Genomic DNA, 27,959 nt, shown 5'->3' on the forward strand with positions numbered 1-27,959 from the left:
TCTATTAAATACTAGAAACTTTTCTTCCTTGAACATGCTTTTCTCCATGAGAGGAGGTCTCGAAATTAGAGTACGAAGAGCACTTATTGGAATGATCGAAATATTCTTGATTCTATAGTTCAAGTTTTAAAACGTAAATAGATTTGTCAAAAATGGTGAAATACAAATTAGTTTTTATAAATTTAATAACTGTTTTTTGAAACTAATTTTCTTGGAAAAGATTTTTGACAAGACCAATAACTTATGCAATATTTTCTGTGTATTACGCTTATTAAATTTGTGAAATTAAAATTGTAACATATGTTAAATTGAATAAGAAAATAGTGTTTATGAAACACAATTTAACAAAAATAACATAGCAATTTGAATTAAAATGTTATAGCCTATAAATGATGGATTAATTGCATTACTGATATATTGTAAAACGTTAATCTTAACTGAATGTGATATAATCGTTATTTATTAATTAATACAATTTTACTAGCATTGTTTATTTTATGTTAGAAAAAGCGAAGAGGAAAAAAATCTGTGGGGCGTAGACGAACGATAAACTGATGTTTAACAATGTTTAACGATGGTTTTAAGGGAAGCTTTGCGCAGAATGTTATTTTTTGATTAATTATTTTATGAACTTACTATTCAGTGTTGCGGAAAGTCTGAGTTATATTGTAAAATAAAACAATAAAACAATTAATCCACCTTCGTTTAATCTTTATTTAATATTACTTATTTATTATTGGTTAATTTTAATTTACTATTATTTATTTGTTATTTATTAACGTTTAATCTTAGTTTAATGTTATCGCCAAGTTTCAAAATGTTTATGCTACCTGAAACGTATGAAACACCGGGCCTTCTATAGAATTATTGTACATAATGCCGGACGATTTTAGGCAAAGTATGAAATATGAGAATTATTACATACTTTCCCTAGGCATTGTATCTAATACCTAGGCATTCTGTAGAATGACAAATACTCTTTAGGCAAAGTATGAAAAAAAATTATGATAAGGCCATTATTTAAAAGACTTTATTCCTCAAAAATACAAATGTTATTTTGAAAAATTAATGAAAGGCTGCCATTAAAAATTATTCCAGATATATAAAAAAAGGCAGTGATTTGATGTTGATCAACATAATAAATTTGTAAGAGGTTTGGTTATAATTAAAGTGACCATAGACCTCTGTAGAACCAGTTCTGCCTATAGGACAGGACTTTGATGAAACTTGGTGTATACGTTATATGGAACATGGGGAAACGATTTCTGCAATATAAAAATAATTCAAACTTTTGGCCACCAAATGGCAATTTTCAAAATTTCCTTGAGCAAATTAGTCAAACCTATAAACGGCCTTGCAGTCAGTGCGAGAAAATCCTTCTGCGTGCCTTTGGCATCGTTAATCATGCCCTTAGACCAAAGATCGAGCTTTACTGAAAAAACTGCTTTATCAGAACGGCAGCAATAGCTTAGTTGGACTGCCTGAATATCGTCGTTTAAAGGGATTGCAAAAAGGGCCCAGGTCGAAGAATAGTTCAAAGAAGTTAGTTATGAAATTTGAAGAGACTAGAGATACGCGTGTGTTGCCAGGAAGAGGGCGGAAACCGGTTGCGAATGAAACTGTCAAAGAGGTTCTCTACTGCTGTGGTGCCTCCAGTTCCTCTTATTCTTCAGCAACTGCTCGATCGGCGTCACGTGAGTTGGCGATTCCTTGGTCGACAGTAAGAAAACTTCTGTGATCCATTTTAAAATGGTATCCGTATAAGATGCACATGGTGCAAATGCTGCAACCTCAAGACCACCAAACACGCTGTGAATTTGCCTGCCGATTTTTGGCGAGAATGGATGTTGACGACGCGTGGCTTTGAAAAATTCTGTGGTTAGATGAGGAGCACATTTCTTTAGATGGAGTTGTGAATAATCAAAATTGCCGCATATGGGAATGTTTCACCTCCTAATGTCCTGCACCAATAACCACTGCATTCTGATTACGTGACTGTATGGTGTGAATTTACTGCTGATTTTATCCTCGGATCGTTTTTCTTTTACACTTTCACTGCTCAAGGTCCTAAAACATGCTGTGTCACGAGTGCATGGTACAGTGAATTCCTTCGACAGCAAGTAAATCCTGCTTTACAGAAACGGTAAAGTTTGCAGACAACTCACTGTCTTCATGCAAGATGGAGAAACTTCCCACATTGGGCGGCAAGTCAAAGAACTGCTTCGTGTTAACTTTGACGAGGAACGTGTAAATATTCAGAGCTTTTCTTGATGCCTGGCTTCCTCGTTCACCCGGTTTAAATCCCTGTGATATCTGGTTGTGTGGATTCCTAAAAGACAGGGTTAATGGAAGAGGAATTAGGACTTTACCCGAGTTGAAAGCCAGCATTAGTCGCCATGTTCCTGAAATACCTCGAGAATTTCTTTCTCGCTACCATTGAACACCCTACAATGTGCTTTGAACACATTATTGATGTCAATGGAGCACACGTTGAGCACATTGTGTAACTGAATAAATTTTAATAATTTTGACAGACCTTTTGTCCTTCTTTAGAGGCCACAATTCCCACTGGTAAACAAAATTTGAATTATTCTTTTATTGCAGAAATCGTTTTCCCATTGTCCATATGACGTATATATCAAATCTAATTAAAATTTAATAAGTAGAACGGGTTCTAGAGGGGTCTCGATAGGGTCACTTAAGTTATAACTAACCTGTATTTTCTATCTGTCTGTGACTGGTAATCAGTATAAATCTACCTGACAACGGAAATTAAATTCGGAAACAATCACGTTTCCAACAATGCCCTTATTAATACCTTTTTGTTTTTTTCTGACAAGGTTCACAAAGGTGGTTGTACAGTTGAGTATCATTACGTGTAACGTTTTTGTATTTGCTTGAAAGTTCTTGCAACATTTTGTCATGTCTACACTGTAAAAAAAAATCTGTAAAGTTACTAAGAAAAGTCGTGGAAACTGGGATGCCATGGATTATTTGAGTAATCAAAACAGGAATGTTCTTAGTAACTTTACAGAGATTATACCTGTAATGGTTACAGATGTTTGACATGTAATGTTACAGGAAGTTATTCTGTAGGCATAACAAAGTTTTTGTATGTTGATTACCGAAGCATATGCCTGTAAAGGTTACAGATCTTTGATCTGTAATGTTACAGGAAATTATCGTGTAAGTATAACATGTTTTTCATATGTGATTTACCAATGTAAACATCTGTAAAGATTACAGGAAATAATAGTGTAAGTAGATCGTAATTTTTTAATGTGAATTACTAAAGGGAATATTTGTAGATTACTAGTGTTCTGCTTGTAAGGTTATTGCAAGTGATTATGTAAGAACATGTATTTTCATGTGAAATTTTAAAGGATATATATGTAAAAGTTGCAGATAATTTACTTAAAAGTTTATCCAAATAATTATGCATATAGAACATATTTGTCTTATACAAAATACAAAAATGATGTATTCCTAAATATTAAATATTTTGATTGTAATATTACTATAAATAATTACACATGTAGAACATATGTTTTATGTGAAATGTCTACAGCTACTGCTTGTAACAAAATATGCTGCATTTATTTATTTGTGGGGAAAGGGAAGTTATGTAACTTTAAATATTAAGTTTTTTTTTAAGGAAAAATACCTTAGATTTTCTAAAAGATATACAACATTTTCTTTCAAAATATTTCCAATGTTAAAAAGAAGCTCAAATTTTATGTTTTTCTTACATCTGCATTACTTTCCTTTATTGAATTTTAAGACATCTCAAAGTTACATATGCATCACGAAATAGCTGGAAAAAAAACTTGTGTATTAGAATTAATGATTTTTTGGCAATAAATTAGTAATGTTCTAGAATTCCCCCGCTGAACACTGGTAGTTCGGTCCGAGGTTCAAATCCCGCGAATGGGCTGGTTGTATGGGTATTTTCATGGTTTTCTCCATGTGTAACATGTATATAAGTCAGTTTCCCTTCGAAAGTCCTCCACGAAGGCATTTCTCCACTTAGGCAGATAGTCCTAGTGTGCTTTGCCATACTTAAGTAAACGAAACCAAATCATTCTCCTTATACCCAACAGTGTAATCTAAAGAGACTGCAATTGGATATGATTACAGTAAAGAAATATTTTAATGAAATTGTTTCAATAAACAATTCTAAATATTTTTTCAAATTCTAAAAAAAATTACTTATATAACTCAACAATGAACTTAAATTCAGTTATCATAAGTTATCCAAAATTATTTTCATGCTTAATTGCATTATTCATTTTAATTACAACATATAATTCTTTTAGGCATAAATGCTTTTTAATCTCTTCTGCTACTGACCATTAATTGAAATAATAGATTAATTAATCGGACAGTTGTACAGGTATTTTTCCAGATTTAAAACTTTATTAATAAATTACATTCTTCTCACTGAATACAAAATTGAAGAATTAGTTAGTCCTAAATTTAATTTTTCAAGTATTCCTTCTACTAAAACATTTATTGCCTACAGGCAGCCAGACAGTAAGCTGAACACTAGCATTTGGCACTAGATTTAAATCCTAGAGAATGGGCTGCCTGTGTAAATGTTTGTGTAACATGAAGTTTTCCTTAAAATATTCCTTTCCTTGGACAGATGGCCCTCTCTTGCTTTGTCATATTTCAAATAATCAATTCAAGCATTTAATGTAGGTATGACTTCACAACTTCGTCCCAAATTCTAACTGAAAAATTGAACAGAATCCCCTGATACTGTGTCTATAATACATGATGAATATAGAATGATCTTAAAAATTTAAGGAAGAAAATATAATGTATTTGGAAATGCCTTGATCCTATAATTATATTTTTCTCTGCTATGCCTAGAAAATTAAGAAAAGAATGTAAAAACTGAAGATAAAGAATTCAGCATTAATAATTGATATGATAGTAGAAATAAACTAAAAATTTTTTAATGAAAAATTGATAATGCATAATGGCTCCTTAAAATTTTAATTTTCTATCCTACTATTAATGGAACTAATTTATCACTATAATCAAAATGACTCAGATTTTCTTTCTTTAACTGATGTCAAAAATACGATGATTATTTCAAAATTCCTGTGGATGATTTAATTGTTCTCAAAATTTTCTATTCATTTATTAAATGGTTCAGATTAATGTTTTTGTTATCATTATTTCAAACGACTTTTTAAATCTTCGGGGAAAATGTTTAAATCTTCATTCAACAAAATTATATTTTTAGATAGATTTTTATGGAATAAAAAATTCTGTAAGATAATATTCATTCACACAAGATATTAACTTAGTATTTGCTCATTACTTTACAAGTATTCGATGAAGCCTTTTAGTGTAACATACAGGTTACATAAGGAACCATTTCATTTTAACGTAATATTCCATAATCATATATTTCAAAAAATATCATATTTTGAAAATATTGGATATTGCAGTGGATTTCGACTTATTCCAATACACAGAATTTGGAATAAAATACAATTCTGTGTATTTTATTCCAATACACAGAATATAGAAACAAAAATAGGTTTATTTTTATTTGAAAACTATCCGAAAGGAAAATAAAATAAAAAATAGGTAAAATTTATATTATTGTCATTTTTAATTAACTAGTTGTGAAGGTGCAGTCCTCTTTTTCTTAGGATTCAAAGCATGGCTCCTAAATAAAGAAAAAATCACATTCGTTAGAAGTACATAACATATTCTAAATTTGTTATGTGACATTTTAATTTAGAATCTCTTCATAATAATTGCATGCACTTGCACATATTCCAAATGATTTAAATCTTTTTTTTAAATTAAATAATTAAATTGCAAACAAGATTCCTTTTGGTCCTTTCATGAAATCATAAATTGCATGTATCATCCATTTTTGAAGCAAAAACAGTACAAATTTAAATAATTCATTTTGCAGAAAATAATTTGAGGTTTATTAGATATTTACTATATTTATTTGTAATATAAAATAAATCTGTAAAGTAGTTTTAATAATGATCAGATTTTTTTTAAGATTAATTTCTCTAGAAATTGAAATGTATTAAGGTAGCACTTCTCAATCTGTGGATCATACAGCTTGCCCTCATGGTCCTCCGAAGTTTCCAAAGGAGACAAAAAAATTTAGTTGAAAAATCTCAGAGTTTAAAAAGTTACATATGACAATCATCTATCACCTTTTCTCGTAAGATAGACATTTTATGAAATTTATTATTGGTTACCCTACTTACAGACTTCCCACTCAGTCTTAGCAGTAAAAGATGGATTTAAAGCACTATAACTGTGGTATTTACCACCATATATCCAAATATACTATCATATATCCACTAAGACTGTGGTCTTACCATCATATATCCAAATATAGAAGAGCCATGCAAGAATTACAAATCCTCCTTCTCATTAATAATCTTGAAATATTAGAAATATAACTTTTCTTCAATGGACTTAATTATGAAATATAACGGATTTTAATTATATATTAAAATATAAGTGTACTAGTAGTAATATATGCTAAAAAATTGCTTTCGAAGGGAACAGCAGCAAGGTGATTCACAAATTATGATAATTCACATAATCTCTATTCGAAAAAAGTTTGAGAAACGCTGAAACAGGAGAATAATTAAATTATGGTTAATACTGGTAATTTCAGCCATATGCTTTAAGCTTGATGATCAACATTAAAAAATTCTCAGAAAGTGTTAGATCAAAAACTACTTTTCCACATAATATGAACTTATACGTAACAGCATTTAATACTTAGCTCACTGGCAAAATATACAAAATTTTGAAATGCAAGTATATATATATAAGGCCAATAATATAGTTATCAACAATTAATGCATGAACTTCAATACTTACACAATTAACAAACACATGAACAACGATGTTACATGCATTCATCCTCTGAATTAATTAGTCAGTTTGGGTATTTTCTATCTTAGATGTCGCAAAAATTGATCGTGGATTTAATATTTTAAATGTTCCTCTCATAGACATTTTAATACTTGTATTTTTTACATAGAGTGTCATCTTTAGTTTTACAGATATTCATTTGTTCACTTATTACGATTAAGTTTTACAGACAGAACAGATGATACCTGATTACATTAAGTGGTATTTAAGACAAACTTACTTACTGGTACTTAACACAGTTGCTAGAAAAATATTACATAGTGAAAGACAGGGTACAAAGTCAGAATCTGAAAACTTATTGACTTACACTAAGCTATTTAATGCTTGAAATATTTATGATTAGATAATATCTTTTACATCATCAATATCTAACAGTGATATGATATACTTTAAGTATACAGTAAAACCACTCTATAACTTTTCCATAATTTTGTACAATTTTGATATTTAATGGAGGTGGTTACTTCACGAAGCATGATTCTCAGTGATAATTAATATCAATGTTTGTATCACCAGAATACTTGACATAATCACTTAAAGAGGTATAGTTGCTAAGGAAGGTTTTTCTATACATCAAACAATGGTTTACATATTTTAAAAAGTATATTTTTCTGACACTGTTATTTAAAAAGTGTATAACTCCTTCTACTCTTAAGCATAAAAATTTGAAATTTTTATGCTTAAGAGTCATTCATTTAGTTGTAACTTACAGGAAGATATCTTAAATGCCTAAAATGTTTTAATTTATGAAAAACAGCAGTTAGAGTATATTGAAGGGTGCTCCCTGTATTATCAAGGGAGCGCAAGTTTGTGCAATTCTCTGATGTTTTCTTAAGTGAAAATAGGTCGATGTGTACATGGATAAAGTCAAGGGAGTGCGCGATGCCAAGTTTGTACAATTCACAGATTTTTTTTAAGTGAAAATAGGTCGATGTGTACATGGATACCGAGTATGTGCAATCTGTCTTCGTGTAGCGGCGGTTTTTGGCACACAAATCGTCGCTACACAAGCCAAAATAACATGGTCAAAGAATTGCACAAACTCGGTATCCATGTACTGCCAAAAATCGCCAAATTTTGCCAAGGGGCACCCATAAATATGCTTTTACCAAAACAAGCTTTAAGGCATACTGTCAATTACATTTTAAATTCCAGTGATTTTTCAACACTAGTTCAAATACTCTAAGCATATGTTTGCATAAGTTACATAACTTTTGCATCAGCAAAATTTATAACTTAGCAAATATGAACTATGAAAAAAAATATTTGAGCTTACCTTGACCCTTGGATTTACTAAATCTATGACACTTTTAACGCCAAAGAAATTCGATGACCGAAAATACGCGATGATTTATTTAATCTGGTTTTAAAATGGGTCATTTTAAGTTTGGCTATATCAACAACATATTACTCAGTATTGTTGGATAGTGAATTTGTAATTCTTTTTCTTTCTTGAAATATATACACATGACAGAATTGGAATAAAAATTTTAGGTTTTTCAGATGAACTCATAGATTGAACTAATTTGTTGAATTTTATCAAGTAGTTCTTAAAAATACAACCAACGATTAATTAAAACCAACTGCAATTCAAATGGATACTCTTTGTCAAAAAGGAGCAGTAGAACTTATTTTAAACATTCAGCAATAAATAGTTTTCTGAATATATTTTTTAGCGTAACGGCAGTTTCAAACTTAATAAAGAGAACAACATTCATTCTAATGAGGATAATTTTGAAAATAATTCACATTAAAATATATCTGAAAGAGATTTTTAAATGAAAAGATGACACAAAATAATTATTTTCAAAAAATACATGTTATCTCAGATATAGAAGAAATTTGGCATTGAGCTGAGTATTGAAATTAATATATGCAACTGACGTATCATTACTAATATTTCCATGATTTGATATTGAATGCTATAACTATTAAATATTAGCAAATGCATTTTATAATGAACTTTGCACCAAAATTTATAGTAAATTTATATGTAAATTTACATTGTAAGTACTAGAATGAATGTTGTACCATTTTATTAATATTTTACTTTTCAACAAGCATAAAGGAAAAAATAGAAATTTTTTTCTTTAATGTTCCTAGTATGTTACATCATAGTTAAAAATATGTCAAAGTCACGGCATTTCGATTGCCTTTTGTAAATGTTGGTTATAATGTAACTTAATAGAAAGTTGGTAAAGACTGTCCTGGATTAAAACTATCTTTAACACAAAAAATAATATACATTGAATACTTTTACAAATATGTAATTGCTATCCGACTATATAATCTTTTAAGGCGAACTTATCGCATGTATTAATGAAATGATATTCCATTTTTAATGTATGTTAAGTTATTTTGTCGAATTTTTTAAATATATTACATTTATTTTTTCTTTTTCGTTGAGATTAATAATAACATACATAGTGTAATAATGCTCTGAAAAATATTCTAAAGCAGTTCACGCTGGGATTAATGATAACATGTATGGAATAATAATGTTACATCTGTCAACAAAATGAAAAATATGAATATTCTAACGCGATATGTTTTAAAAGATACATAAATATTTAACATGAGAAATTATTAGACTATAGATAGAACATTAATATTAAGCTTATTTGTTTTTAAACTAACATATTAACAAATTTGTTTCTGTTTATAAATATGAGCAGTTTAACTGCAGACACCTGCAGATGTAACGAATAAAAGTTGTTATTTTACTAAATGGAACACAAGCTCTGCGATTTGAACTCTAACAATAATTCAACACAGGTTTATTTAGGAGCATTAGAATTATAAGCTAAACATTAAAAGAATTTAATTATAGGTAGTGTAAAGAACATAACAAATACATTACATAAAATTAGTAAAATACACGTCAAACACTATTTCGAACTTACCTCGACCATAGCAAAAATAATGGCTAACATGGCGACTATCGTTGAACTCTCCCGCTAAGACGCTGTTTTTCCACCTTCTTCCTGATTGGTTCTTCTCTCTCAGCCGTTTTAAGCCACGTGATCACACGCTACGGACAAAATCCAAGCAAAACTTCTTGAAAAACTCCTGTAGAGTTTACAGTTTCGTTTGGTTCTGTGTTCGTTACAGGTATTTCCTTCGTAATTGTTCGCATTTCTGTAACTATACAAGACTTTTGTCTGTAAACTTCGAGGTTTCTTTTTACAGTGTATGCTCAGTACTCAAATGAGTTTTCATGAAGTACGCACAATAATTCAGCGTCCGTGACGTAATACTAGAGAGTAATGACGCTTTCTTTAACAGGATTAAATGAATGTAATTTTGTTTTCCACAAACATCACAACCTAGCGATTCAGCAGCCAGTAGTCCCGTGATTCCTTCTTAGTATTCATTTTGGCCTTTTTACATCATTTATTAACTCTGGCTTGGTTCTTCGAAATGAATCAGAAATGTTTTCATACTCTGCCGGTTTGTCATTTGACATTGTAAAGAATGCCTAGGAAATGTGTAAAATATGAATCGTTTCATACATTGCCGGATAGTTTTAGGTATTACATACAATGACTAGGCATTCTCTAGAATGCCGGGTTTCAGAATTTGCCGGTAACCATATATACAAATTTAAAATTGGATGCTTTCTCTACTTTCTAATTTCCCCGTTCTCATTCCTATATAATTCGTATCGTAGAGATTTTCATGCTTTTGCTTATTCGATTCCTTAGATAATCGCAGGTTTACTAGTTAATTAACAACATTATATAAGAATGGTGATTTTGGCATTGCAAAATGTAGAGAATGGAAATACAAGATTGTAGGTTTTTGTGATGTTAAAAATAGCTCTGAACATATATAACTCTTTCTCCTGCTACCTTCCTCTATTTCAAATATCATTTAATCAAATATAATATCATTTGTGATTTTAGACAAAAACTCATATGCAGAAAAATGACGACGTTTTGTAAACAAATTCGTGAATGCGAAATATATCACAGTTTAAAAATTTTTATTAGACTCTAAAATATATTCACAAATTATATTCTTACTTCACCATTTTCCTGCTTCAGAAAGCGAAGCAGACGATTTTGAAAAATGTAAAGACAATAAGTAGTGCAAAGAATAACTACGCTAAAAAAAGAAGCGTTGTTTTAGTTAGAATAAATTATAAAGAGCATTTACATTCCTGATATTGGAAAGTTCTACATTATAAGAACTCTTTCCAATTCTCGTTTTTGATTTTGAAAATATCATGACCGATTTTAAATTTAGAAACTCTATGCAAACTGATAACAAAAGCGCTTGATAAAGAAAATAGTGAATATGATATTTATTTTTGATTTAGAAAAATCTAATTATAATATAAAATAACTTCACTAATTAAGGACTTGCTTCATTTACTGGAAACGCGAAGTAGATGATTCTGGCGTATTTAAAGACAATAAATCGTGCAAAGAAGAATTATGATAAAACGAGTATTGTTTTAGGTGAAATAAATTCGAAGAAACATTTAAATTTCTTTTGTATTACTTCATTAGGGAAAAAATTAACTGATTAGCTGGAAATTGTGAAAGAAGAAAAGGTAGAATAGATTGGATAATAATAAGATTTGATGTGCACGGCATTAATTATTTCTTTAAATAATTGCAGAATGAATTCGGGAGAATTTTTGAGGTGTTGCCAAAATACAACAAGATATATTAATCTTTGCCGACTTTTGTAATTAGCTTTTGTTCTACCACCTTCAACTTTCGTTACTTTTTATGAAAGAATGCTTTTATTAATAACTGTAATTAACAGTTTTGCTACTGACAGGAGGGTATGCGTATGTATACCTCGTTATTTAATTTTACCAAACTGTCATACGTTAGCGTAGAGTAATTATTTATAATTTAGTAAAAAATTCAAATGTTATTTTTCGATAAGTTTATATTTTTCAAAATTTAAGAATTAAAGTATGGAGATGTCATGAATCATACATGCAGGTGCTTTCTTTTAAAAATAAATTAATGTTATCTTTTAAATTTCGAAGTAATAAACTACGTATAGTGAAAGAAAAAATGTGCTGTCAGATAAATGTGAATGCAAATGCTAGATTGGAAATTAATGCATAGAAGTGATAAGAAAATGTGAGCAAATTTGACGAAAAAGAAAATTATTTTTTCCATGAAAATATTAATGTCCTGTCAAAGCTAAATATTTGGAATAAAAATAATTATGTAATTTTTGTCTGCCAAAAAATCATAAATAATTTTTTAATAAGCAGTATTGTAAAGGATCTCTAGGAACGAAACATCTTAACAGCATACGCACTTTCAAGCGTTACTCACATGAAAATTATGAAATAAAGAATTATCTATTAGGAATTATCAAATAAAAGGTAATTATTGCGAAAGAATTTACGAAGTTCCTTGGTATAACAAAGATCTAAGATCATGTATATCCTAAATAGCTATATGTATTTAGGATCATGTATATCCTAAATAGTTATAGCATGTATATTATTAGATATTTAGAGCCATTTTACAGTTTAAGAAGCTGAAGTAAACATATTAACTTCTCAGGTTATTAGTTATTATTTTCATTACTCAGCTATTTATAATTTCAGCCTTTACTAGAACTTCTCTTTTCCGTTTCCTCGCCAGAAACATAAATGGGTTAGAGAGTATTTCAATCAAGGGTTTTGGATTTTAAAACAGAGCGTGTTTCTGCCTCTTACGTTACGTTGTTTCATGCTCTGAAAGATTGTAATTCTTCGCCTTTGTGTCTTTGCTACATAAGTTTAATTGTTAAGCTGATGATGAAGTTGTGAGCGAATTTGAAATCAAATGTGGAGTCTCTGACTACTAGGCTTAGTTTTAAAATTTGAATAAATGATACTTTAAGTAACATTGTTAGAAGTAGTGGCTGATGTTGTAAGCACAAAAAGTGCATTTTTGCGTTTATATTCAAGGTTTGTTTTAATAAAATGTTGTTCTAAACCTTTTCAAGACTGTTGTTAATTCAGGCCAAGCGATAATTCGCTCCAAGTCTGTTAAGAATTTAGAACTTTTATGCTATAAAGCAAATTAAACTCTATAAACTGAATCCTAAATAACGAAATTCCTAAATAAGGAAAGCAAAAGAGAAATGATTACATTAACAGCTCACTGATGAAAGAACAGCTTTGCTCAAGTGTATTAATCAAAAGGAATGAAATAAAAATGAAAGATTCCAATCTTTCATGTTTCCAGATCAGAAAACATGAAAGATTCCAGATCTAAACATTGCACCTGAAAATGTTTTAAGGTTTTTATGCTCTCCCTGAGCATTGCGGGTTACCAGTCTTCCCTTGGACTAACTCCTGCCAACACATATTTTTTGTCTTTTTAGCTTTATTATTAACCATCGCTTTCTTCACACATACGCCACATAAAATTCAAGCTCAAAATCACAGAATATTTAAAAGAAGTACAGCTTAAGGAATTTCTATGCATTTTAAAAAAATATTCGCTTTATTTTTTTTTATAAAATATATTCTCTCTCCTTTCAGCATACCTTCCTGGTGTAACGATTAGCGTGTAACGATCACCGCGTATTCGAGAAGGCCAGGTTCGAGTTCCGGCAAGGGCATTGCCGGGAATAGCCTCAAACAGTAGCCTCAAACAGAATAATATCTCATTATTTCTGTCAAATGAAAAAAAAAATTGAGGATTAAAATTGAAAGATAAATATCTTAAATTTGGCGGAATGATAACAGTCTGGTGCGGTGGAGATAAAAAATGTCTTATTTCGAATAGCGTTGCTACTTCTCACTCTCATATCGCTGAATGTAATTCATTAAATTTGTACAAAATGTGAAATAAATAGAAAAAAAAATTAAAACCTCAGGCTTTGAGGTTCGGGTAGAGGACTACTTGTATTCACAATTAGCTGGCTTTACGTGCCGTCGTTTTACCACAATGCGAAAAGCATACTCAGATACATAGTACATACTTACAGATTCTTCATTATTTAATTCCTTTTAATAATACATGGCAATAAGATTTATTGCAACACCTTGAAAAGTGATTCGGACACAAAAGTGAGTTTAGGTACTAATAGCATCTCTGGTGCTAATAAGTAGAAACTTAAGCTGCTATAAAGTTTTAAAAAAATAATAATAATTAAAAAAGTCTGAAAGCTTTTAGATTTTATATTACGGCCAAAGGGACGTTTTTTAACGTTTTATGTTTGCCTTTATTTATTAAATACCATGTTCTTGGCACTTAAACCATGAACTTCAATTCAACGGCAATATCACAAAATACTTAAAAGAGCACATCTTTAGAATTTACGATACACAGTATCGTGCGCTGGAGATCATTTTTTTTTTTCGTACAGTATTGCCATTTCTAGTTTTGAAATCGTCGACTTTGTTAATCAAAAGTTCGTCAAAGGTTTACAAAATATGAAATGATAATACAAAAAATTCCAAATTTGGGCTTCTAGATGCCTGTATTCGAGTGGAGGAGTACGTTATTCAAAAATTGGCGTCTGTAGGTATCGTTGTTTTTCTCAGTTCGAGATTCATGTAGATTCTTCTGTATGTAATTTCTTTAAGTATAATGCGGCGCTCAATTATTTGGTGGCAACAATTTGAAAAGTGAAATGCCGTTTTATAGTCGACGATGCAAAATACCAAAACGAATTAATAGTCCTTCTGAGCAAATTGCCCCTTTGGGCTAAAAATGAAGATTCAATATTTGAACTCATCAACCATCGAAGTAACCGAAGTCATAATTTCAGCTCTACGGAACTTCACATGCTTAAAGAAACTCGCACGTATGCACCTAAACTATGTGAATAAGCTGTATTTCTCAGATGGTGTATAATTTGGAAAATCTCCGACGAAGATACGATTCATTCAAAATTCATGGTTTAGCATTTAACGCCGGGAATTACTGGGCTCTCATTTACGAAGCCCGCCAGTCGAGACAGCCTGACCAAGAAATTGCCATCTGGAGATATCATTACTCTTACGCAGATATTGAATCAAATTTCGCGAAGAATGGATTTCTTCGGGGGGGGACTCTAATGATTTCTTTAATGTCATACGATATTTCCATTATCCGTTGCCGTATTTCTTTCGCCAGAATGTCGTATCTTTTATTTAAGTAGCTTCCCAGTGCTGTTTAAGTATAATTCTTCTTCGTTTCAGCCGGCAAGAGCTCTGAGTTACGCCCTCCTATGTGCTGGGGCGTGCTTTTGTTACCGCGGCGCCCTGGAGTGTGGGTTCGTCTTCGACGACATTTCAGCCATCCGTGAAAATCGAGATCTCAGGCCAACGAGCCCCTGGTCCAATCTACTCATGAATGACTTCTGGGGCACGCCCATGTATAAGGTAAGTTTTGTGTCTGGATAATTATACTGGCTTCTGTTTTATTAAATTAGTTTAAAATATTAAATACTTGATTAAGTGATTTTAGAAATTACATTGAAATTGCATTTGCATTCAGATCAACAAAACTTCATGCCCAATATAGTAAATTCAAAATACGCCATGAAAGTATACTATTTTAGATTAGTTGTTTTCGTTTTGTATCTCATTATAAAGATATAGAATTTCATGACATCCTTAAAAAATTATCGGACAATGCCCTTAACATTAAAAAATCGTCCCCCAAAAATCAAAAATAATAATATTAAAAACGACACAGTTGACAAAAATGGATTAAAATCTAGCCAATTACATATACCCGTCATTTGAATTTTATTTTTTAATTCCGAATTTTCAACTTAACACAAACATATTACAACTGCATTGGATTATTAAGGGCTCCTTGATGTTTTCAAAAGTAAAAGGTCTTCCGTTGTCAGTATATAAGTTTTTATACCGTGAGAAGCTTCTTTCGACATCTACTTCTACGACAATCTCATTTCGATTCTAAATTTTTAAAAATATACTGCTTGGTACTTTCGAGGCTGAAGAAAAATTTGGCGAAAAATACGTCCCGGAGGTCATTTGCGTTCAGCGCATTCCTGATCCCTTAGTCTCCTTTTAAAAGTTAAAAGATCCAAGTTCATTTGTTAACTTACCGCCGATGGACTATACCAGCTGAGTTAAAAGAAGAAAAATAAAAAAGATTTGATTGAGGTAGAAAAACGTAATCGGCACAGCTGAGAGTGTGGAACTACAAGAAAATGTCCTTTGGAAAAGCTTTTACCCATCTACATGCAATTCCTTGAAACGGAACGTACAGAAAATGTTTTAAAGAGGTAAGAAATGCCGGTGTGGAAAAAAATTCTTAGAAGTGACAGTCACACCTAATGTATGGAAAAAGCCTCTCGACGTGCACATAAGGACTAGCAGATTATATAATAAGTTTTCTGTGGATAGGACATGCGAACCTAGTAAAAATGAGATCAGAGAAGTTCAAACAGTGTTATTTCAAAGGTAATTTTGTTTTCCAGCTTTTTGTTTTCTAGAATATGCCTCAAAATGGTCTGAAATTACCACAAAATGCCATGAAAAGCCAAATATACTCTTTAAAAAATGCTTTAAAGAGGAAAATTCTCAAAAAATGCAAAAAATTGCATATATGATTAAATTTAGAACTTTGCTCATTATTATTAGTAAGCTCATCGAGCAAAACATTAGATATTCTCTCTTGAAGAAGAGAAACTTATTAGAGTGTAGGCACCTAGAGACCATCCATTTGGCTTAAAATCTACAGATACGTGGATATCGTCATTCAGCATCATTATGGAATCTTCTTCCAGAGCTTAAAATTTAATGATTCGTTGAAGCATCTGACCTGTTGATTGAAAATATTTGAATAAAATCTTAAATAGATCTAAATCAGAACTTTGATGGAGAACAAAGTTTTGGTTTGTTTCATTATGGCAAAGCACTCGGCAGCTGTCTGCCTAAGACAGGAGAGATACCTTTGTGGAGTACTTTCTAAAGCAAACTGGCTCGTATACATGTTACACATGGGGAAAAATCGCGAAAACGTCTATGCAGCTAGCCTTTCCACAGGGATTCGAACCCCAAACCGAGCTACCAGTGTTCAGCGATTTTACGCTGATGAGATCGGAGAATAAAGGAGATAACAGACACTGACAGAATGTTCATCATGCAAAGCTATACGTACACGATGAACCCTAATGATGACAGCACGATCGGGTTCCCATTTGTTATCTTCGAACGCAGAACATATTCTTTGAGGTTAAAGGATTATAAATGGTAATCTAATAGTATCTTAAGGTGATGAGCTAGGTTAGATTATTTTTAAAATGGCAGAGCAGACGAGATTTATCTACCCTAGATGATGGATTGATGTCTTCATTGCGGAAAAATGACTTCATGAAAATCCTTTCTGAGAGAAATCAGCATATAGAGATTAATGTTACATAATGAAAAAAAAAAAAAAAAAAAAAAAAACAAGAAACCAAACCATGCAGCCAGACTGCTGTTCGGCTAGGTTCCAACCTGGATCGAACTACTAGTATTCAGCGGTTCTAACCGCTTGGTCGTTAGTGGGACTGCAAAGTGATGGGCCGATTAATGCCACAGGCATATGGGAAGCCTAAGGACACGTTCATTGAATAAAACTGGTATTGTGGGATAATATTTGCATTTTATATGATATGAAAAGATTGAATAAAAACTTTTATAAAGATGAAAATAAAAATTTTTGAGCAAAGAAGAATTTAAATGATATTTTCCAAATTTAACCAATAGAAATAAGTCAATTGCTAGAAGAGTAGTTTGTTTCAAAACTCCGTTTATCAAGATTAAATTTCTTTATTTAAAAAAATAAGTGATTTTTTTGAAAAGTTAATATACAATAATTAATCATGCAAAAAAAAAAATTCCAAAAAAAAACAAATAAGTTATTTTACGCAAAGAAATCAAGGAAAAAATAGTTTCTAATTAACTGTGATTTTATTTATTTATTTTATTTTAAATTTTAATATTTATTTCGAAAACTTATTTCGAATAACTACATACATAACACTGCACGAAAATTGTTTTTAAATTCTTTTAAAATAAAATAAAAGTTACGATAAAATGCAATATTTCTATTTTTATCGCTATTAACAATTCTCCATTTCCTTGGGCTTAAAACACACTAGCCTTGGCATTAACGGTACTGCGACTAAGATAGGATATATTTCGGTATAAAAAATTTTAGAACGAACAATAGAAATATTTAATGTATTAACTCATTCGGAGCATTTTGTTTATTTATTTGTTTATTATTTTTATTTATTCATTTATTATACTTTTTTTTCCCGAAAAGTGGAAGATGAACTGTAAAGCTTTATTAAAAGTTTTAACATTTTCTAATTTATTTTACAAATTGCCAATTCATTCGTGTAAGGATTTTCTTATTTCATGTAACAAAATAGACACAGTTCTATTTCGTCCCACTGATGTATGGTGGTTATTACAAATAAATGTTTTGAAGGATTTTTTGGAGTTAAAAACAATGAGCTCTAAAGTCTTCTGTTTGAAATGTTTCTGAAAGTCACTCACATGAAAGCTGCTGTAACTGAATTTGGCTGTCAATGGTTGCCAGCATTCTTTCCATGGAAGAATGAAAATGACTTTCACTCTTTCATGGAAAGCCTTTTCATTCTTTCCACGAAACGAATTTCCATTGAAAATATTCCATGGACGTCTTTTTGATATAACTGAGTTATCGAAGGTTATTAACGTTCTTTCCATGGAAAGAATTCCATGAACTTTTTTCATGGAAAAGAATGAAAAGGACTTCATTTATTACCTTTTTCACGTGGGCTTTAGAGACTCAGTTTGTATGTCCATTTATCAGCTATTCAGGCGTTCCGCATTAAGTACCGTATTTTAAGCCTCCATACTACATTATATTTCTTTCAGCTTTATTTAAGGTTATAATGGGACATATACAGGGTTTGGACAAAAACATGGAAACGCCGAAATAAAAATATATTGCTGTAATTAATACGCTGTAGGAAAACTGTTGGTATTCAAAACTACTTGCAGTCTTCTCAGAATAAAAAGAGGTTTTATATACTTTCTTGAGAGTCGCTAGTGTACCATTTTTCCTGTAAACCGTTGGCAGATTCAGTTAAAGATGATGGCGGTGGACAGCGCTCACACAGATTTCTCTCCAAAATAACCCACAAAGGCTCAATAATATTGATATCTGGTGATCAGAAAACCAATTCTGGATGATATGAGCTGAGTGAACAAGATCGTCTTGGAATACGGCATCATCACTGGGGAACAAAATTTGTGCCATGGGATAGACGTGATAAGCTAAAAGGTCACACAATCCTTGGCAGCAATGTGACCTTGCATGATACAATGATGGGTCCCATGGAATGCCATAGCATGGCTGCCCAAACTATGACCGAACCCCCGCCATGTTTCACTCTCGGCAAGCAAACAGTGTCTATCATTCGCTTGGGTAAGATAACTCACTCATAAGTTGGAGACAGTGTAAAGCAAGACTCATTCTACCAAATGATAGTCTTCCATTTCTCTACAGTCCAGGATTTAGGATTTTGGAACCACTTTCTCATCTTACAGGCATTTTAATCACGGATGACTGGCTTTTAAATTGCAGCTTGCCCAAAAATACCCTGCTTGTATGTCCCAGCTCTCAAGAAAAAAGTTAATGAATGATATTATGCGGGATAGCATAATCTGCGTTGCAAACAAAGTGAAACTATCTTTCGACTATTTGTGGAGATGTTAATTTTAAGCAAAAGGTTTTGAATAAAGGATCATGATCTTATTTGATTTAAAATTAATACATGTCACAACGCATTTATTTGCTAGACGTTTCATCGTCTGAACTCCTTATCAATAAGATTTTACGCAGTCAGTGTTTCCAAATAATTCAAACAATCCAAACCGACGCTATGGTCAGTCTAATACAGTTATCAAAAATATAATTTTATTAATGTGTAAGATTCTCAATAGTGTATTTCTCAGTTACTGTAGAAAGTGTCGAATAAGAACTAGTTAGCAAATAATCGCTTAAGTTCGTGTAACAAGAAACAACAAGATGGAAGGGTAACTAACCCTTTATTATTCCAATAAGATTTAACAAAACTCCGTCTTGGAATGTACAATCAAAATCGACACTTGGGCTTAAACTTAAGAGACTAAAAATTAAACTAAAACTAAGATTAACTAAAGAAATATAGCCAAAGCTATCAAGATTCTAATCGAGTTGTCCCCTTAACTCTATTTGACTACGAAGCTCATCAAGGGCCTGAGTACGGCCGAGCGTAATAACAGCTTTGAGAGAGAGAGTAACCAAACGGCAGACCCGCGCAAATCAGAAACTCTGATTCTCTCTAACTCTGCAAGTAGACTTCGCGGTTTAAATACCGCTTCTCCACATTAAGTATTCAGAATGATTCCGAAACAACTTTCTGGCCGAAAGTAGTAAGTTGAAGTTAAGAATTTGACAGGAAAGGAACTTTAACTTAAAAAATTTAACTATTAATAAAATTAACATAATCCTTACAAATGTTTCTAGGAATATTAGGGCTGGAAGAAAAATGTGTGTTCCAATAGATATTACTATATCGAAGGAGGTTGTAGCTTTTACAATTCAGATAAACCTTTCCACAATCATTTTCTATGAGTGAGCTTTTTGAATACAGTAGTCTTGATTTTTGATTAAAAAAAATCTTCTTTTGTTCCTGAAATTAAAATAGGGCATGTATGATATTTTAAGAAAAGGTAAATTAATTTTATCTTTCTGTGCAAGGAAAAAGGACCATAATATAATTACTAAATGTCCAATTTCAAGTTTTTTTAAGAAGATTCTTTTAAAAATGAATGCTGTAGTTTTGGGCAACGACATACATATATGTTTATTTTCCTGCTTTATTTTAGCTCAGAAAATAAAATTCTTAAAAAAAGACTCTTCAGCATAAGGGAAAATGTATAATTATATAATTGTAAATTATATGATAAGGTAATTCAGTGTATTAAAAAGTATTTTACAAAAGAGCTCGAAGATAAAAAATGTGATTTACTAGGAATTTAGACTTTGCTTATCTTTCCTGACTATTGTAGGTGACATTAAAAAGAATGAGACAAATTTTTTGCTTAGTAGTAATGAAGTGCTTAAGTTTTGGATACAAAAATATCCTCTATTTTCTCTCAAATGATAATTTGCTGTGAAAGGGAAGTCTAGTTTTCTCAAATTACGACTAGTGCCATTAATGATATCAAATGATAATTTCGAGTGCAATGTCACTGCTTAGATTTATATTCAGTTGTTTTACTAATGATTTTGCTTTTTCAATTTCACTTTGCATCTTATATTTCTTTCAAAACGTTTCTGTTACAGATCTGCACTAATCGTTCGGAGCAGATCTTTAAAATCGAATTCTGTATTTGGAAGTAAAAAGATAAACTTTCTTGGAGTTAAGATCTCCTTTCTTGGACGCTTTGACACTCTGTGAAGTTCCCCCTTGGGACGGGATTGCAACTTCCGGCATCAAAAGCTAAACACTGACAGTAAACAAAGGAAAGAGAAGGTGCCATTAAATTAATATAACTACTTTTAGTGGCTTCAAAAGAATGATTGACATGTGATTTAACAACACCTGAAAGCAATGAGTAATGCAGTAACGTGATGGGGGAAAGCACACTGGGTAGGAAATTATTCAGGCGTTTTGGGCGTCCAAGCCGATGTCTGAATGCTCGGGCGTTTAGGGCGACTTCGATGCGAAAGAGTTAAGTTTATGATTCTGCTATGGACAATTTTCAGCCTTAAGGCTGATGCAAAGTAATGCTAAATCACAAAAATTATTCCTTCTTGAGAACATCTCATCTCCCTCTAGCACCAAACAAACGGTTTTCTTCTCAAAGGTTTAACCAACGGTTTCCTTAATGGTCTTAACAAACAGTTTTCTTCTTAATGTCTTCATGTAACTGAAATTTCTAGCAATATATTTGTTCTAACAGTACAGAAGTGTCATTCATTCAAACAATTTGCCATTAATATCTATTTTGGAATTTACATAATTTTTGAATATTAGATGGGCGCGATTTTTGGGCCGCTCGTAATTTATCAGGAATTGTCAAAGAGTGGAAGTTTGACTCTATGACCGTTGAATTCTTAGTGGATAATCGTATTGACATGTTTGACTTTCAGTGGATCACCGCCTCGACATATTCAACTCTTAGTAGATCAACGTATCGACTTGTTCAACTCTTAGTGGATCCTCGTATGGACATGTTCAACTCACTCATAGTGGATCACTGTATCGAATATAGTAGCTACGAAACTCAGTCAGATACTACTGCCATTCTTAATCTTAGTACATCCATCATAATTATACTATCTTCTTGATGACTTTTCGTCTTTCATTTGCAAATGTCTGACGTGTATTTAGAAAGAAAGAAGAAATGGCAAGAAAACTAGACAGTTAATTATAGGCTGTTACTTTACAATGGGCACTTCAAGAATAGTTACAATAATATAATATGTAAAGTACGAAAATTGGCACGATTGCGTAAGATAATAGAGCGCTTTAATTGTTTTCCCACTGCATTTCAACTTAGGGTACTTTTGTGAAAGGCGCACGAACGAATATGCTGAATTAAGCTGTAGTTTCAAATGAGATGAAGAAAATAAGCACTGTGTGGTCGTGATGACACACATTACGATTATAAATGAAAAGGGTAAAGCGGAGCTTGAAATGTTTTAAAGTAAAAATCTGTTTTAAAGTAAAAGTCTGCGAAAGAAAACATGTCTTACTACTTTGTTTTTTGTTTATAGGAACAAAGCCACAAATCCTACAGGCCTGTATGTGTTTTTACCTATAGACTCAACTACCTACTGCACGGACTGAAACCCTTTGGCTATCATCTCGTGAATATTGCACTGCATGCATTAGTTTGCTTACTGTACAGACGGTAAGTCCATTTTTACATATATATCTAATACGAATCGTAAAAAATGAGAAGATTGATTACAAACATAGCTAGTGGTATTATGAAATAGTTCGGATGAGAAAGTTGACAAAATCTTTACTTGCGTGAATTTTTCCATGCAATACGAAGGTGTCTTGGAAGGTGTCTACATATCAAACTTATTAAGAATTCTGTAATCATTTTGGTTTTCACACATTTGCTGGATTATTTGAAGAATATGGAAACAGACTTATAAAAATGCTAAGTTCTGAAACGCCGAACGTGAATCTTGTAATAAAGAAAACTGAATAGAAATTCAGAAATCAAAAATCTTTTTAAGTGTCGAAATCCCATGTTTCTAGTTTTATCATATTTATTAATTTAATACGAGCGCAGTCTGAAATGTAAAACTGTAAACAAACACAATATGAATTTATAAATATATGAAACGAAAACTTATCGCCTTAGACCTTGATGTGATGTTACTGTGGGGCCCTGTTTAGTCCTATGCCCTGCTTTAACCATTGCTAGACTATCATCCCCTTCCTTTCCATACTCGAAAAATACATGTATAGTTATTTTAGATTATTTCAAATGCGTTTTATAAATTAAATAATAAAAAACCAAAATTTGATTTATATTTTTATATTCATAAACTAACTCTAAATACTTAACAAGTAAATAAAATGCTGACCGCATTTATAGCATCATTAAAATTATTTATAAATATAGTATTTACATAATCTAACGTTTTAAATGAGTATAAATATTTATACACTTTTCAGAGGAAACATCTTCGAGAGGTTAACTGTTTTTACGGTTTACGGATTTCAAGAACAGAAAAATCAAAGCACCGTAAGCGCTTATGTGCTTACAGTACTTTCTGAACTGTTAGCTTTATGAAATATGAAGTACTAACATTTGATGAAAATATTTGTTGTGAGCCTCGTGTGCATGGGATCCAGCAAAATAAATTTAGAACTACTTTTGTATAATTAGCTATTTTTTCTATTACATAAGTACTTAAATCTCTGTGTCCCGTAATTTTATGATAAATGATATCTTAGCAATTGTTTTCTACCATTTTATCCAAACCAACTCATTTATCATACTTTATCCACTTAATTTTTGAGATAAGGAGTTTATAAAGTTCTGAAGTTACTTTAAAATAGGTACTTTAGGCTGTAACCACCCACTCTCATTTACGAGGATAACTTTCATCGTCATAACCGCATAGAAGGAATTAGAGGATTTTAGGAATTTTCTAATTCCCTAAAATCCTCTAATTCCTTCTAAGGGAGTTGTTAAACTAAAGTGTGTCTATCACGATAAGATTGCAGTTCAGTTTTTATTTAATATCACGGATTATATATTTTTTAATTAACCTTTTCTTTAAATTCTTTCACACTTTATTATTAAAACATTAGTTTTAAGTTTTAGTTTATTTCGTCAAATTTACTTATGTTATGCCGATTCTTGTTACCTAATGTTTTACCCCAGATTAACCAGGATAATATCACAGACGACATCCACAGTTAACTCAACTGCAATTAACCAGAGGGCAGTTAGAAAGCACAGGGAACAGATATTAACAGGTTATATCCCAGAAAAATACTAAGAGGAGCGTACTTGCATTTTTAAGCAGTTTAATCTGAAAAACAAAATTCGCTACTTAAACTAAAATAGCAGTTCAAACAAAAAGAACGCTGTAAATAACGAAAGAACCATAATTTGGCATAAAGAAACCAAGTTATTAATGATACTATTGTAAAATTCTGTAAATAGTTAAATCCCTTTGGTCTAATTATTGCTTTTGTGTTTTGTTGTGATATTTTGTATATTATTTTATTTATCTAATATTTTCCTTTTGGTTATCAGCTTTAAAGTTTATTTTATCTAATTGAGTTTATGATCTCATGTTTTGTATATGAATTTTTCGTCTTGTTCATAATTGTAAATCTCTCAATTTTGAGTCCAATAATGTTTAAACTGCAAAAAATAGCTCCATTAGAACACGAGATATGGACAAAAAACAAAAACGTTTCTGCTCGGCTTTAGCAGCATTCAGCCATTTCTCTCTAACTTAGCTACTTTCTTGAAGATTCGGGTAAACGCATTGAAGTCTATGAGCGATTTTTTCCCGAAGCTTCCAGTGCAGTACTATATAAACTCGGCTTCGAGACCCAGGAATATCAGTTGTTAATGAGCTTTGAGTAATTAGCATGCCACGTAGACATCAAAATAACATCAAGCCGAAAATCACGAAAATCAAGCCGAACATGACGTCTAATATACCTAGAAAAGTTACCCAGCGAAATGCAAATTATGTAAGTGTTCCAGGTAGCAAAGCAAGAAATAGTACATCCCAGGAAAAGCTTCCTGAAAATCCTAGAAGTAATAAAACTTTCCATGGTGCAAAAAAACTAAAAAGAACTCCATAAGCATGCTCAATGCCTTCAATCGTATATTTAAAATATACAAAGAAGTTACAAAATTGTTTTTGATTGCCCCATATTTGATGTCATTAGAATTAGAGCTGCGCGAATTGAAGAAATTTGATGTTTGGAAAAGCATATGGATAAACTATTCGTTATAATTAGCATTTTTGAAGGCATATATAGTGGCAAACTGACCCATAGCCAAGCGGGAAGTTTTTTTCGTTTAGTGCATATTTTTATAATTCAAAAGTATTTGAATTTTTTTCTTGTTTAATTAGTTTACATTTAGTGAATTTCATATTTGACATCTTCTGATATTTGTATAGTCCTCCTATTTATGCCCTGTATTTGTATCTTAATTATTCTTGTACTTTCTCTGACAATGCATGTATCTCCATTCTTCTTTTCCTCAATTCAGCTTTCGATAGCTCAACAGCAAAACATTCTTTCTTTTTTAAGCATTTTCGAAGATCTGTATTGTGCTCCTAGGATATATTGCTTATGCTAAAATTTACTGTATTCTGAGCATTAACTTCAATAAAAAAAGTTGTCACAACTTCAATATTCAAATCCAGTTCACACCAATGTATTCGAAAGCATGAGTGTTTCGGTAGGGGTTGGTCTTAGGAACTGGACACCCTGGTATTGCACCGGTTTGAAGGAATCTCTGGGTATTGCGGTTCAAAGAGAGCTAGCTGAAATCTAGGTTTACTTTGCCAGTGACTTGGGGGAATTAATGATATTTCTCGTGCTTTAAAGAGTAATTCCTTATTGCTTCTGTTCTTCTTGAGCTAATTTACACAAATTTAGTTCTCATTCTGCTCATTCGGAATGATTAAATAAAGAGACAGCCAGGAGCACACATTTCGCAACATTATTAAAGAATTACAAAAGAACTTGAAGAATTACATCAAATAATGTAAATTGAACAACATTATTCAGTTTACAAAAGAACTTGAAGAATGTCATTGAGTTACTGAGTTCATACTCACTGAAAAAACAAAGTCGGTTAGAACTTTTTGTTTATTGGTAGGGCTCATGTCGCAAAAATCATCCGTTATTCCTGCTAGTCTATTGCTTTTTTATAATTTTTTTCCATTTTTGTATTTTATGTTGACAGTTTTGCTTGAAGCTGATGTTTTGTGACAATAATTTTTCCATTATTCGCCTATAAATAAGTCTGTTTTCTTATACAGTGCATTTTTAATCTGTCCTTGTTTAATCAAAAGTTAATTTTAGTCGCTTTGACACTTGTAAAATTATGCAAAAAATGAGTAAAAACAACGTGTGTGCGACATATCAGCATTATTCACGTCAATGTTCCGCCTTTTTATCACAAAGCAGCATTTTCAGATTGATAAAGCGACATTTTCGACATCCGTACTAAAAAATTTAAATTTCATAAATCTGAATTATTATTTTTTATTTCTTTCACTCTTATAATTCTCAGCCAAAAATATATTATTCATTTAATGAATAATTTATCAGCACTGAAATCATCCGGAACAGCGTAACGGTTCTCAGAAATAAAGGTTTTATTTTAATTAACAAAAGAATATCGGGAAAATGCAATTTTAAAGAAGACTTTTGATCTTTCACTAAACAAATGCGTGGTTTTCTTTTTTACGCTCTGCACCAGGATATTTATTCCATTTGTTTACATATTTCGCTTCCAAAGAAAGCATTTGAAAAGAATCTTTGAAATGAAAGACTTTTGATTGAGAAATCGGCATTGATTCGTGAGTATGTAATAAAAGATAAATGCAGATGTAAAGTTCTAAATATATTAAAATTAATTTCTAAAGCATGATGAATTGAATGCTTTTTTTCCTGAAGGATGAAAAACGTTTTGATGCGAAGGATTTTATGAATATAAATTGGAATAATTTCTTATGTAGAACAAATTCTACTGGTATCAAACTCAATCAAAATTGTCGACAAAGATTATTATTGTCAAAAGTTAATACTATTTCAGTTTAGTAAATGTATACTTAATTTTGTTGCAAAAAGATATGACAGCTTCACAGATGTCTGCATTTTTTAAGACTGCATTTTTTAAGATATTTTATGTGTAGAAAACATTTGCACATACAGAAGTGTACACGAGAATTGCATCACTCTCATTTTCTGAGTACAAATTCGCAAAAACGTCTTAAAAGGATTGATCGATAATGCAAACTGCATCAGCTGTCAGAGGAAATGAATTTTTTTTTTGAGTGAGCAAGTGACCCACTACCAGTGATTTGGTTGGCCTTACAGTGTTATAAAACTGCCGTGGAGAGAAGGTTTGCTATTTCTACATCTTGGGTCTTTGCTGACAAAATTCCGTCAAACTGTTTCAGTAAACAGGAAAGCCGCAAGTGGATGCCGAAAGTAATGCATGCCGCTCAGGAAAGAAGCCTGTATTTAGTATAAAATGGCATCCAGTGGCCTAAAATGGGCCAAACAATATGCGAAATAGACTTCTGAGCAATGGAAAACAGTTATATTCTCAGATAAATCGAAATTCAATCTCAACGGTCCGAATAGTTAGAGGGTATTTCGTCACCGAGACAATGAAGAATTTAACTCTGATTGTGTTATGTGTGGTCTTGGGATGTTTTTCTTACCAATAGAATGGTTGACTTGAATTTATCCAAAGTATTGAGAATGTCCAGGTATGCAAAGAATTTTGTTGAAGAAATCTTAACTAGTACTCAAGACAATATGTATCTATC

General features: G+C 31.5%; 1 protein-coding gene across 2 annotated transcripts in view; it reads left to right on the forward strand.

Annotated features, from left to right (window-relative positions):
• LOC118198726 (protein O-mannosyl-transferase Tmtc3-like) overlaps positions 1 to 27,959 on the forward strand; it is a 268,461-nt gene that overhangs the window by 32,394 nt on the left and 208,108 nt on the right. For both annotated transcript variants that reach the window (XM_085821740.1, XM_085821741.1), the window contains exons 2-3: positions 15,089 to 15,271; positions 22,671 to 22,807. In XM_085821740.1, coding sequence (XP_085677866.1) covers positions 15,089 to 15,271; positions 22,671 to 22,807 — 320 coding nt within the window. The remainder of the gene's footprint in view (positions 1 to 15,088; positions 15,272 to 22,670; positions 22,808 to 27,959) is intronic.

Source organism: Stegodyphus dumicola, chromosome 8, assembly GCF_044657685.1.
Source record: "Stegodyphus dumicola isolate Sdum_Otavi_A_Nest chromosome 8, ASM4465768v1".
NCBI classification, from domain to species: Eukaryota; Metazoa; Arthropoda; class Arachnida; order Araneae; family Eresidae; genus Stegodyphus; species Stegodyphus dumicola.